This window comes from Apium graveolens, chromosome 6 (assembly GCF_009905375.1).
Source record: "Apium graveolens cultivar Ventura chromosome 6, ASM990537v1, whole genome shotgun sequence".
Classification (NCBI taxonomy): domain Eukaryota; kingdom Viridiplantae; phylum Streptophyta; class Magnoliopsida; order Apiales; family Apiaceae; genus Apium; species Apium graveolens.
The window spans coordinates 76,768,578-76,783,114 of NC_133652.1; the positions used below are offsets into that span (position 1 = coordinate 76,768,578).

Here is a 14,537-nt window from a genome sequence, read left to right on the forward strand (position 1 = left end):
AGTTCCTATAACCGTTTATCATACATGTTTTACTTGTTATTCATATATTGGTACTGCTGAGCAATTGATTGCTCTCCCTTGTAAAATATTTTGTATATATATATACATTGCAGATGCCTAGGAGACCTCTCCGTGGTAGTCAGGTGAGAGTTCCAATTCCTCCCGTGTCAGACTCCTCTAAGATAGTTGTGTCATATTAGATGTGGTCTGTTGAGTTGTTGTAATAAGTTAGTGTGTCAGATTTGTTAAATAAGTTTGGTTTTGTAATAGTTGTAGTCTAAGTCATATTTAAACCTGGCAAAGATTTTGGGAAGAAGGGGGTCGTGTTTGTGTATTAATATTGAGTTGGATTATATTATGTTCGTTGTTATTATTATTTGTGAAGTTAACTCCTGACCCGGGTGAGGCAGTCACAAAATGTATGATTACCAACACTAAATACATATTGATATAAATCTCTCATTTCACTAAAAACCAAAAGTCTCACAAATATTATGTTCATGTTCTTCTAATATATATATATATATATATATATATATATATAAGGATTGAATTTACATAGTAATCTTAATTATTCACATCAATTTGAGAAAATATGTTTGTTGAACAAATATTTTAGCTTTATTGAATAAATAAGTAACAAATATTTTAACTTTGTTAAATATATATATGTATTTTATTTAGCAAAAAAAAAAATATATATATATATATATGTATTTTATAACTAAAGGTGAACCGTTAAATCTCGAATGTAACATGTACGTTGAACATATGGTTTGGTAATTTTGAAACACGTATTTAATATCTTTAAGTTACATGGTTTATTTCAATATTACAATGATATATATATGGATATATAATTAGAATGATTAATTATAAATGGATGTTTCTAGCCACAACAGTGGTCTATCAAATAAATGATATGTAAACAAAATTATTATTTTTGAAAAAAATAATTATTTATGTATCCTAATGATGGACTAAGAAATTCTAGAGAGAGGAAATAATTGCGTTGGACAAGTGGTTTAATAATGTTGAACATATACATTATATATTTGAATATTGTTTTGTTAAATTATATGTATATATGATATATAAAATGTTAAATATTTTTAATTCAAAATTGAATTGTTAAACATCAGTAGGAAGCTATTGAATTCTAGCGGGAATAATATATAAAAAATTATATGAAAAATAAATACAAAATAATGAATATATTTACGACTCAAGGATAGACTAGTGAACTACAAATAGAATAAGTATGTAAAACAAATTGTTAAAACTCAAGAATAAATAGAACGAATTATGGATTTATTGAAACTTGATTTGTCTTATATTTAAGCACTACAAATATTGTTAATAAATCTCACGTGGGTTTGCCGTGAATTACATGAAAATGATATTTAATAGAAATTATAAAATATAATTACAAAGTGAATATTTTTATACTGCAAATATGTACCTGGTAAAAGGTTCGAAAAAATGCTAAAAACTTAAATTTTTAAAAAAATTGTCATATAGGTAGTTGGTAATTATTTTAATGATAATATGGAATTACGTATATATTTATGTGTTCTAGAATTAAAATTCGTGATGTATTAATCACGTTATTTAATAAAAAAAATAGAAATTATTTATCAACTACTTTCTATTAATATAAAGATTGCAAAAATTTTGGTGAAGTATTTCATGAAATATTACTTTCAGTATATTCTTTGCTATAAAAATTATAATAGAAAGTAGATCCATGGCATAAATCTTATTACTATCTTAATTTTTAAAGCAATACTTCTGTCGTGCATTCGTTATTTGGTGCCATTTAACACAAAATGTTACCCTTTTAAATGTTACATTGCCATATTTTATTAAAAAAAATATTAGATATCATTATCATAAAAATAGTTTATGTTTTTTTTGAAACAAAGAAACAAACTTACATTAAGAAGAAACATCATACATAAGGTCTCCAACAAGATAGAAGGAGGAGACAAGAATATGTTTTGACAATCTGGCAAACAAGGGAACCTAGCTGCTAAATGCGCTACTTTATTTGCCTGTCTTTTAACAAAAGATATTGAAAGATCGCCCCTAGATTTAAAGTAAGCTCGACAATCCTCAAACAAATGACCCACTTCAAGAAAATTCTCGCTACCATTCTGAATAGCCTTCACAGAGACAAGAGAATCAGATTCTACCTCAACGTTCCTGTAATTCATATCAACAATCCACTTAAGCCCTTCTAAAATAGCAGTTGCCTCTGCCTCCAGGACATTCCCAGAACGAGCAATACACTTAACCTTTCCTGCAACAAACTGACCCATATGATCACGTAATATAAGTCCAATCGAAAAATCTGCAGCATTGACATGAACAGAAGCATCGACATTAAGCTTCAGGCGACCCACATATGGAGGTTTCCACTTCTGTGGATAGTGACAGTCACTAGCAGACCCCATTTCCTGTCTACCCCTCCTATTGTTCATTGCGGTACTCCATTCTGTAAAAAAATTATTGCTCCAATCCATAGCCAAAGCATGCCCAACGACCTTCTGCTCCCAGACCTTTTTATTACGGAAAAACCACACACCCCACAGGACTTTAGCAATCCTCACCACCTCATCAATAGCAGCAGTATTAATTTTTGAAGCAGCCAATCTGAAACATCTTCCATATTAGACATATCGTACACCATACCAGTGTAATGCCAACATTGACGAGCAAACACGCAATCAAAAAATACATGACCCAGGTGCTCTATATCAATATCACACATCGGGCAGATAATAGGGACAACAACCCCTTTTAACCTTAAACGATTTCGAACTGGGACGTTATTGCGACAAAACCTCCACAGAAAAACCTTAACCTTATGTGGTAACGAAATTCTCCATAACTTACACCACCCTGTGGACTGAGTAACTCGTTGCACACCAACATTCTTACTATGCCAGAGGTGATATCCTGTTTTGACATTATATTTACCATTAGACGTTTTACACCATGCCAACCTGTCACCAACATCTAATTGAGGAATCTGCAATGCCAGGATATGTTCAGCATCTTCATTACTAAAACTTGCTCGAATCTTCAAACTATCCCAAGTCTTTGTTCCCGGAACAAAAAGAGTCGAAACCGTAGCATTTCCCATATTGTTCACGATATTAGAATCAACACAGAAACTTGGTTTTTGCTTAAGCCAAGGATCCGAGTTTGCTTGAATCGATTTACCATCCCCCAGAATCCACGTGAAACCCTCTTTAAGCTCATCTTTAGCTGTCAGAATGCCTGACCAGATAAAACTCGCCCCAGAAACTCCACCTGCATTGAGCAAACTTGAATTTGGATAGTACCGAGCCTTAAAGACTCTAGCAACCAGTGAATTTGGATTAGTCAAAAAATTCCAGCACAACTTTCCAATCAAAGCAATGTTATAACCATAAAGGCTCCGAAAACCTAACCCACCTTTGCTCTTAGACATACTCATACCTTCCCAAGACACCCAATTAAGCCCCTTCCTGTCCCCAGACCCCGAGTTCCACCAATACTTATTCAACATCCTCTCCAATTCCTGACAAAAAGACTTGGGCAAGAGGAAACATGACATACAGTAGGAAGGAGTAGACTGTGCTACGTTCTTTATCAACACCACCTTTCCAGCACGCGAAATTGGCTTAGCTTGCCAACCTTGAATTCTCCTCCAAACCTTGTCCTTTACAAAACCAAACACACGTTTCTTTGAGCGACCCACCAATGAAGGCAAGCCCAGATACTTCCCTTCTCTGAGGTCATTATGCACCTCCAATACCTCAGAAATCCCACCTCGAGTTTCACTGCTAATATTGGCACTAAAAAATATCCCAGATTTTTGATAATTAATAGACTGCCCTGAGACCTCCGCATATTCATTCAACAGCCTTTTAACAGTACAAACTTCCTCAATATCAGCACGAAAAACAAAAAACTATCATCCGCGAATAACAAGTGAGTAACAGTAGGAGCAGTTGGAGTGACTTTTATGCCATGAATAGCACCAGTTGATGCAGCATTACTAAGAGAATTAGACAAACCTTCCACGCAGAGAATGAACAGATACGGGGACAAGGGATCCCCTTGACGTAACCCTCTAGATGGAAAAACTGGACCAATGACATCCCCATTTAGACAAAAATTGTACGAAACTGTCGTAACACACATCATTATCCATTGAATCCATTTCTGACAGAAGCCCAACTGATGTAACCTCCTCTTTAAGAACGCCCAATCCACTCTGTCGTACGCCTTACTAATGTCTAGTTTTAGAGCCACCTCCCCGTCACTACCCCTTCTTTTCATATTCATATGATGAATAATTTCAAACGCCACTAGAACATTATCAGATATACTCCTCCCAGAAACAAAAGCTGATTGATTCTCCGAAATCAAACCCGGCAACACTGCTTTTAAACGATTCGCCTGAACCTTAGCCAGAATCTTATAAATAACATTACAAAGAGCAATCGGACGTAAATCCTTCATACAGCAAGCATTTTCTTTTTTAGGTATCAACACCACATTAGTCTCATTTAGGTAAGCTGGAAAAGAACTTGTGTTCAACCAATCTTTACAACAGTTGTACACCTCTCTTCCCAAGATTGCCCAGAATTGTTGAAAGAACGCTGGGTTGAGCCCGTCTGGTCCAGACGCCTTGTCAGGGTGCATCTGTTTAATAGCAAGACTAAATTCTGCAAACGAAACATCTGCCACCAGCCTTCTATTTTGCTCTGCTGTCACACTCCTTTCTTCTACTATATTCTGACCCGTGTCATCACTTTGAGAACCAGTAAAAATCCTGGTAAAATACTCATGCACAATCTTACACATATCCTCCTGGTTTTCAACTCTTTGCCCATCCTCAGTATCCAGATGAGTAATACGGTTTGTTTTCTTTCGCGCACTAGCAGTTGCGTGGAAAAATTTTGTATTGTCGTCACCTTCAGCCAGCCAGAACGACTTAGCTCGCTGTTTCCAGTAGACCTCCTCATTCAACAGAAGCTCATTCAACCTATCTCTTGCCAAAAAATACTGTCTCACACCCATTTCATCAGTACGATCCACCAGATCTGCAAGCTCCTCTTTCTGTTTTCTAACTTTATCACGGAACTTGTGAAAAAAGTTCTTTCCCCATTTGGCCATAAACGAAGACACCGATATTAACTTTGGAAGGATATGCACAGGAGGTAAATCAAGCCAATAGTCAGTCACCTCTTTCCGGAAACTAGCCTCCTCCAACCAAACATTCTCAAACTTGAACCTGAACTTTCTAATAGAACGAGGCACATTATATAAGTCCACCATAATCGGGTCATGATCTGAATAAGTTACATGCCAAGTAGAGAGATTACAAAGAGGGAATTTCTGCCACCAAGAATATTCTGCAAAAGCTCTATCCAATTTCTCTCTAACCCAATCACTCGTACCCCGACCCCTTTCCCAAGTAAATTTACCACCCTCCAACCCCAACTCAGTAAGCGAACAATCATCAATAAGCCCACGAAAACCATCCAATAAACTAGAAGGATGGGGGACTGTCCCCTTTTTATCTGTTACACTAAGTAGATCATTAAAGTCTCCAAATATGCACCACGGCAACGGAGATTTGTTAGCTAACATTCGAATAAAATCCCAAGAAGCACTACGTCTACTCCTCTCAGGAAAACCATAAAAACACGACATCCTCCAGTCATGCATATTATTAATTTTGAAAACTACATCCACATGATTCTGCGAATAACTTAAGATTTCACAATCTACATGTCTTTTCCAGAAAATTGCTAAGCCACCACTCCTCCCTACGCGGTCCACAGAGAAGCATTGACTAAAACCAAATTTAACTCTGAGATTCTCAATTCTACTAGCATCAGAAATAGTTTCAGACAAAAAAACAAAATCAGGATTACGTGCCTTTAATAGGTCACTCAACATACGAACTGCTCGAGGGTTCCCAAGTCCTCGACAATTCCATCCTAAGAGTTTCATAATGCCTGGCTAGTCTGCTTTGCAGACTCAGCCAAAATAGTAGAAGAAGAAACTGTATAATCAACTTTAGAAAACACAGCTTCAGTTTGAACACCCCCAATAATATTCTCAATATCCATGTTATCAGAAATGCTAGGCCCACTACGCCTTCTTTTCCGTTCTTCAATATTAAGCCCAGTCAATTCGTCTGTAGAAAGCCCAACAGTATCATTTAAATTTGAAATTGGCTCATTGCTTTTAGTCTTATCTTTCCTCATACCTGTCACCGAGATAATAGCTCCATCATTCAAACTAACCCTACAATCCCGCCCCTTATCAGCTCTCACAGTTCCCCCCTCTTTTTGAAAGCCCGAAAAATCCTGATAGTGGTTATCCCTTCCGACTTTTTCTCCCTAGTCAACGTCCCGCTCATCACGCAACCACTTACTCTTCTCGTTCATTGCCGCCCGTCGTGGTGGTGCCCTGAGCCACCCTCCCCATTCACAACCAGTCTCACTCTTCTGGGAATTCATTTTAACCCTGCATAATCGTTCAGTATGCGTAACAAGGCCACAGATAAAGCAGAAATCTCCAAGCCTTTCATACTTGCATTGAATTATGCACTCAGAACCATCCCTTTTGCATATTTTCTTCTTCCACTTCAGAGGCTTCCTCACATCAATAGCTATTCTTAGCCTCATACTTTCTCTCCATATACTCATGTCATTGTTTGGGTCATACAGTAGAAACGACCCAAAGAAATTCCCCAGCTTTCTACCAACTGATTCCGTCATAAACCCCGCTGGCAAACCATGAAGTTGTATCCAGACTTTAATCTCATTTAAAGGGACACTAACTGGATCCTCCCCTTGTGGAACCGTCCCCAGAGCTAACATGGCACCATCGAAAGACCATGGCCCTCCATTCAAAACCCATGCCATATCATCCTCATGAAAGAACTGGAACAAGAACACCCCTGGTTTAAGCTCCTTAATATTTATGCCCCTTGCTGGACGCCATACATCTACTAATTTGGATTTCATCGCTCGAACATTAATGTTCTTCTCTGTTAGAAAACGTCCTACCACACAAAGATCAAATATGTTTAAAACTTCCTCAAGACCCTCCTCAAAAAAGATTTCTTCATTCTCTTCATCATCTATATTCATACCTCCCAGTCGATCGTCAATCTCCTCCATTCTCGCCATTAAAACACCTCTCACAGACTATAAAGTAAGGAGAGAAAAACAAAGACTCTCACATAAACTGGAGAGAGCAATTGCGAAGTATACATACCCGATTAAAAATACTTTTTACAAAGAAATAGGAGCATTTCATAAATACCCGATTTTTATTTTTTTATAAAAAAATTCTTTTAAAAAAATATAAAAATATATATTTAACAATTTTAAAACTATTTTACAAATACATTTGCAAGTTAAATTTATAAAAATAGTTGTGAACTACGTTATCTAAATTATAATCATATCTATAACATAATTTAGAATCTAAAATATAACACATAATTCAAACAAATATTACAAACTTGTCCTATTTTCTTTTAAATTGCAAACTTTTCCTATTTTGTGTTCTCCTCGGTACACATAAAAATAGTAACCTGGGCAGGTGGCCTTGTAAACATAAAAATAACCTTTCAATTTCCTAATAATTTACACAAATCCAAATAAAATAATTACCGAATCCAAATAAATAATTACCGAATCAAACATCTTTTCAAATCCAAACTACACTCCCCCCTCTACACACACCAACCTTTATCTTAACATACCGGAACCCTTGAAATGACCGAATTACAGCCACCGGACGTCCAAATCAACGGCGAGACTGGCGCTCTAGTCGTCGCATCTACCGAAAACGTCGGCGCAAAGCGTCAACGGCGACCTAGCGTCCGATTAGGTGATATCGGCGGCGATCAATCTCACGACTCTCATCATCTCAATCTTCGAAGATCTAACAAGTGGAAACCATCGTATAAGTCCAATTCATCTTCAAAGACTCGAACTTTATTGAATTTGAGTGGCTCCGAGTTCGAAAAAGAGGATAATTTGGATTGTGTGGCGATTGGGAGCTGGAAAGTTAGGGATTCTAAGTCCAAGAGGCGGAACACGAAGCGAATTAGGTCGAATTGGGTGTCGAAAGGCGATGAGAGTGGCGGTGAGGATGGGGAAGGGTTTAGGGATTTCGGAGATTCGGATAGTCCGGTGAAGGGGAATAGTGGTGTGAATTCGTTGGATAATTTGGGCAATTGGGGGAATTGTAATGGGGAGAGAAATGGTGTTAGGGTTTGGTTGAATCAGTTGGGATTAGGGCGGTACGCTCCAGTTTTCGAAATTCATGAGGTGGATGATGAGGTTTTGCCAATGTTGACATTGGAGGATTTGAAGGATATGGGGATTAATGCGGTTGGTTCGAGAAGGAAGATATATTGTTCGATTCAGAAGCTTGGGAAGAGCTTTTCTTGACTTGTTTGTTACTTGTTAGTCAGGATGGAAGGGGAACGAATTCGAGGGAAGACAGAATGTCTGAACTGGTTTGAGTTTCTAGTGTATTACTGTATTTTTATTTTAGCCTATTATTAGTCTTTTATTTCGTTATGGAATTTATGAATCTAATGTTACCTAATGGTCCTGTTTTGGTAAATAGTTGTAACCTTGCTAACATAGTGTTAAAGAATTTTGTTCATGTTAAATTTCCTTCTAAAGTGTTTGAGGTTTAATTATGTGCGAAGGAAGTAACATTTTAGATTATTCTAGCTCAATTAGCATTTAGGATGTACCATGTGGAAAATGTTTACTTTATGCTTGTTATGCCATTTGTTCTCTCTTATAAGCATGTAGGGGTTTAGGGGAGGTTCAATATTGTCAAAATGTTGTTGTAGCATAAGTTTGGATGAATAAGTGACGAGTATCTATTTGTAGTCTATTCAAGTCGTATTTATATACTTTCCACTTATAGGTTCATATGTAACTGTTATCGTATCTTTCCTTCTAGTAGTATCCATGTCCCTTATCATAGTTAATGGTGCTCTGCATTGCACTTGATTTGTTTTATGGTTATTTTTCAGAAGGCAGTCATCAACTCTATTTTTGTTCAAGTTAATCCAGTCAATTATGTATTGATTACTGCTTCCTTAAATTTAACTTCTGGCTAACTAGACTTTCATAATGTAAAAAAGGCTTGTCAGTTGGCATTGGTAAGATTTCTGATGTTATGCTTTGTAGTCGGGTGGACTTAATTGGTTAGAGCAACTCTTTGAGTAGGTTGAATAGACACTTTCCTGCTGTGGAACTAGATGGCACGAATTAGCTGGTGGTCAACCCGATATGTGTCCAAGTGTTGGACTCTGATTTTTTTTGAAAAAGATATATGTTTATGGCCTAAAGTAAGGAATGAAAGAAAAAGTCTAGCATGAAAGAAAGAAACAGTTGGATTAGCCAAAGGGTACTAGATTATTTTACATTGCTTCATTTTTTTGCTAAATATAGGTTTGTCGTATATGTATAACCATAACAATTTTAAGAACTAGCTTACCTAAATATTACCAGTATGTTGGTAGTAATTTTTGAATATTTTAGTAATAGATTGGTAGTAATTTAGGAATAATGGAATACCTGTAATGTTAATTGTGGTAATTGTATTTGCACCCTTAGAAATGGGTACGTGAGTACCTCTAACCCTGCCTAAAACTTACGACTCACAAAGGATTAGTTTAGTTACGAACCTCTTACCCTGCCTAAAACTTCTGAGATACAAGGGATTATTTTGGTCTAGTTAAGTTCACTCAAACGCTTTTAGTTTAAGTCACAGATTATATACAGTTAGATACAATTCAAGTTGATGTCATTTTTAGAACAAATATTCCTCTAGGTATCTTTTCAACTATGTACGACCTCTAATCTTCTTATTTCTTCATTCAAATTTCAATTCATTCCATCTGGAAATTATACCTTTAACTAATCTATTTGCTCAACTGAACACATTCTTTAAGTGATGAATGGATATGAGTAGGATAGCATTTGCCAAAATTACTGGCTGCAGGCGTACTTACCGTTAAAGGTGTGAGATCACAGCCATTTAGTTGGCTACCCTAGTTAGTACAAATCTATATTGTATCATTTACAAAAGCTAAAAACTTCTCTGATTCCTTGGGATTAAAACATATACATTAACCAAACAGTGCTACATCTTGTCTTACCAGACACCGTCACTGAGGACCTGACCGCGCTAACCTTGTCTCGCGCTAAACATTCTCACCGCTGTAATCAACCCAATCGATGAACACTACTCTTACAGCTTCACATAAGTGGAGGGGCAAAAGAAGAAAACAGAATTGTATTACCTTGATGCCTGTTTAACTAAGCATCTTCCAACTTCCATTAGGAGGAAAGTAATTTATTTCCTATCAAGACCTAATGGTCCTGATAACCTGAATTTGAAATATTACAATAACCAAAATTAGACTGTCAACATAATCTTTACAAAGCTCTAGGCGTCTAGCTATAAGCTTACCCGGACTCGTATAGCTTTGTTATTCGGACCCTTCTGAAAGCTTCCAACCAACATGATATGTGTCCAAGTGTTGTGCTTGGCAATTTTTTGAAAAATATGTATGCTGATGGCCTAAAGTAAGGAATGGAAGAAAAGGTCTAGCATGAAAGAAAGAAACAGTCAGATTAGCCAAAGGGATGACGCCTAAAAACCACATTAAACAGGGCTTATTGTGGCAACACAATATCATAATGTAGCCCTATTAATCTTGGATGGGGATCTAGGCAAGTCATCCTTGGCTACCAAACATGTCACTTGTCATCCATACAAGAAATCTCTTCAGTTAATATATTTATCTTTTTGCATGCTTTCATATAATAAGTTAAAACCCTATATATAATAAGGCAAGTAGAATAATTATTAAGAGATATGGATTCTAAGAATAAGAACAGTCCTCCCATAGGAAAGAACATATTCTGGTCATACCAGTGTTAATCAAATGTTACAACGCATAGAATTAAGAGAGACACACGAAAATGCAAGTGCAATGTAAGTGCACATAATGCATGATGAAGTTGTTAGAATGAATTACACAAATACCTGACCTTTACCAATTGCAAAGGGTGCGACTTGCTTTCCATAATCAACAATAAACCAAACTAAAACATGTTTCCAACTTGCGAGTTCTTTGCGTTATTCCAAGTTTCAAGTCAACCCATCGTTGTTTCTCCTTCACAACTGACCGCAAGAATCATATTGATTTTGAACAAATTTGATTCCAAGCCTCTTCCCTCGAAAAAAGTATAATTGATATTTGTCCGCTCATTCGTTCTTATTGATTCCCGATTTTCTATAAATAATATTCGGTACTTCAACACATTATATCAGATTTCTAAAACTTTCATATTTTACATTGCTTATGCAAATTAAGGTCTTACTCCCGAGTTTTTTTTAAAAGGGAGTAAGTAATTGATAAGAATTTAAAAGTGAAAATTTTGGAATGAAAGTTGATTAAATTTGTATTTATTGTCACATGCTTTCACTTCTTTTAAAAAGTCGAGAACACAATTATAAATACAAGTGAAACTACTTTATTTAGCATACACATATTTACCGTACTTTTGAAAACTCGGGAGTGAGATATGGAAAGAGCATAGGGTTGTTTGGATGTGTGATAATAGGGTGTCTAGGGTGCATTGAATGGATCATTACTCTGGAAGCGTATCACTGGTAATATAACAGTAAAGTGTCCTTATATGGCTATAAGCAATCGTCAAAATCTCATCAATCACCTCTGCACTTGCTGCTTGATTATTACATATGTGTGTGCTTGGCTTGCTTTATTGCAGTCTCGTATTCTGTCTTTATTACTCTCTACCCTTGATTATTTCTTCGTATTCACTTCATTAACTTTTCTCTCAACTACCCCCAACTTCCCAGATATATACATGCTCAACTAACTCCCATTTCATTAATTTTTACGACAAAGAACGTATAATGATTCTGGAAATTTACCACTCAAAAGTATTAATTGTAGGTTCAAATGAAGGATATAGAAGTCTGCTGTCTGCTACACAAATTAAAATAAAAAAAAAACAGAAAAATACGAAACCATAACACAGACCAAACATTTGATCGACTATAGCAGGACACATAAGAAGCATTTTGTTACAAACCCAGTACGGTTAATATACAGCACCAAACGATGTGTGATACACTTAAGTACTGAAACGAGAACATCCTGATATATATATATATATATATATATAGTCAGTTGAGTCATTTACTAAGTTGTGTGGTGGAGGTTCTGGACTTGCTAGCGGAGAGTAGGGTGAGGAAAAAATATAAGAAGAAGGCGATGTAAGAAAGTGTGACCGCGATAGTGATCCTGCTGCAATACTTGTCGAAGTATTCACAAATTGGCATCCACCCAGCGTGACTGTTGCCGTATTTTCCCACGTATCCCATCGCGGTCGCAGCCGAACATCCAGCCATCAACAATGTCATTACAACCTAACATATAATTTCACAATGATCACTGATTAACAAAACTGAAAACCTTATACATTACAAACAGGTGCAACTGCACACACATTATGTCTCTGTCACAAGTTTTATGCACCTATTAGTGAAGTACGAAATTTTTACACTTTTGTTTTGCAAATTGTGTTATTTTGTTCACACTTCTTCGCATTGTGGTATTATAAGGTTTTTTTTTCTATTAATAACAAATTAATAATGCAGTATAACAATGCGTCTGGTGTGAAATTTAACAGAGGTAGAATGCTAGTTCGTTTCGATAAAAATCTCACAATGCCAGTTATAAGATGTATAAATAAAACTGACCACATCGTGGAGGAAGAAGAAGAAATAGTTGATTGATTTCGAAATCTTCCCCATGATGTAAAACAAGAGTAGAGATATGGCCGAAAACGAACATGCAATGAGATTAGCTGCAGCAAAAAACCTGCACAAGAAAAATAACGTTACAATGAGTCGGTAACAAGAGGTCGAGGGTTGGTTCTAAATTATTCGAAACAAAAAATGGAATCGGAGAGTTAGAACTCACTTATAAGAAGGTGAATAACTGTATTTAGCATCAACGGTGACACCATAAACAACAACAGTTTCTTTGCTGGATACAACGATGGATGCAGCTGCTACTGTTACTGCCATGGCCATGAACCTCAACGATATCTGAGCTGCTTTTGTGAATTTTTCTACTTTGACTGCTATCATTTCTGTGCTCTTTAGCTCCTCACCAGTGTTGGTCATTCTGATATGTGAAATATTTACAACAGAGTTGACAAGTGCAGAGCAGAGTCTCTGATTTGTGGGAGTTTATGTGACTTATTTATAGAGAGGGGGTGGACAGAAATAATTCAATGATGAGGCTGAATTGCAAGATTTTTAAACAACAAAAAAAAGTAAATAAAAATGTAAAAGGTGTTTTTGAAAATTCAAATGAAGAGAAAAAGGGAACAAAATAGTGGTACCCTATTGATAAAGTTGTTGGATATGGGCATGGACTCTCCTCTTGAATTCCCTTTGCCCCAATCATTTAAACTACAATTGCATACATTAGCCAAACCTATATCGATAACATCTCTTGGATTTTATGTTACATTTTAATATTTTACTCGCATAAACCAATATCTTATAAATTTCTTTAAAATTAAAAAAAAATATGATGCCTCGCAAATTTTGTAGATCTTCTAATAATTGGGATTTGATACCATCGGATCTTGAGAGATGTTAAAATATCTTTGTTTAAATATTCTTAATTTTTAATATTTAAATATGATATCATCATTAAAAAACTTTTTAAATTCAAAATAAAATAAGTCCAAATGTTAAAACTTAAAAGTTTAATAAAGATACTGCAAATCCAAATTTAATACATTCTTATCTTTGTATTTGCATTGTTGGTTGTTTACCAACAAATATCGGGAGTCCGGATTTAATAGGCCGAGACCGGCATACAGGGATTAATCAGATATTATTATACCAGTTCGGGATTTGGCAACTGTTTGTCGCAGACAAATTATATAACAAGCGATATTTTGGCCGATGGATAACCTGTAATTAAAAAATAGTTACAGGGATCCGTTGATATTGTATGTGGTACGAAAAAATTACGAACTGCGGACATTATTTTCGGTTGGGACTTGATGTTAATGCAGGGTACATTTTCACTTAGTAAATAGAACCGCGTCTCTCCGAACCCCTCACAATGTCCACGGTCACTAGAGATATTTTTTTAATAACAACCGTTCGATGGTTGATCCATTTTTAATCACAACCGGTGGATAATTGACCCAACAGACAAAAAGTCATTTGTCATATAAGGGCTACCCTATCCAACGGATAAATAATCGTTTGTCATATAAGTACTACCCGGGAAATCGTTGCCAGAAAACCTTTCCCTTATTATATTAATTAAAACAATATCGAAACATTAATCAAATATATTAAAATAATAAATAAATTAATATTTTAACCAAAATATGCTAGTTCATGAAAAATATGTAATG

General features: G+C 35.8%; 2 protein-coding genes across 2 annotated transcripts; one reads left to right on the forward strand and one right to left on the reverse strand.

Annotated features, from left to right (window-relative positions):
* The first annotated feature begins 7,631 nt into the window (after window positions 1–7,631).
* LOC141663716 (uncharacterized) lies at window positions 7,632–8,755 on the forward strand. The gene has a single exon (XM_074469516.1). It carries the CDS (start codon window positions 7,797–7,799, stop codon window positions 8,475–8,477), a length of 681 nt encoding a protein of 226 aa, XP_074325617.1. The 5' UTR covers window positions 7,632–7,796; the 3' UTR covers window positions 8,478–8,755.
* Window positions 8,756–12,122: 3,367 nt separating this feature from the next.
* LOC141667738 (CASP-like protein 1F1) lies at window positions 12,123–13,378 on the reverse strand. The gene is made up of 3 exons (XM_074474344.1): window positions 13,073–13,378; window positions 12,850–12,970; window positions 12,123–12,516 (listed from the first exon to the last, which is right to left on the reverse strand). The coding sequence occupies exons 1-3, from the start codon at window positions 13,276–13,278 to the stop codon at window positions 12,283–12,285; spliced, it is 561 nt and encodes a 186-aa protein (XP_074330445.1). The 5' UTR covers window positions 13,279–13,378; the 3' UTR covers window positions 12,123–12,282.
* Window positions 13,379–14,537: the final 1,159 nt, after the last annotated feature.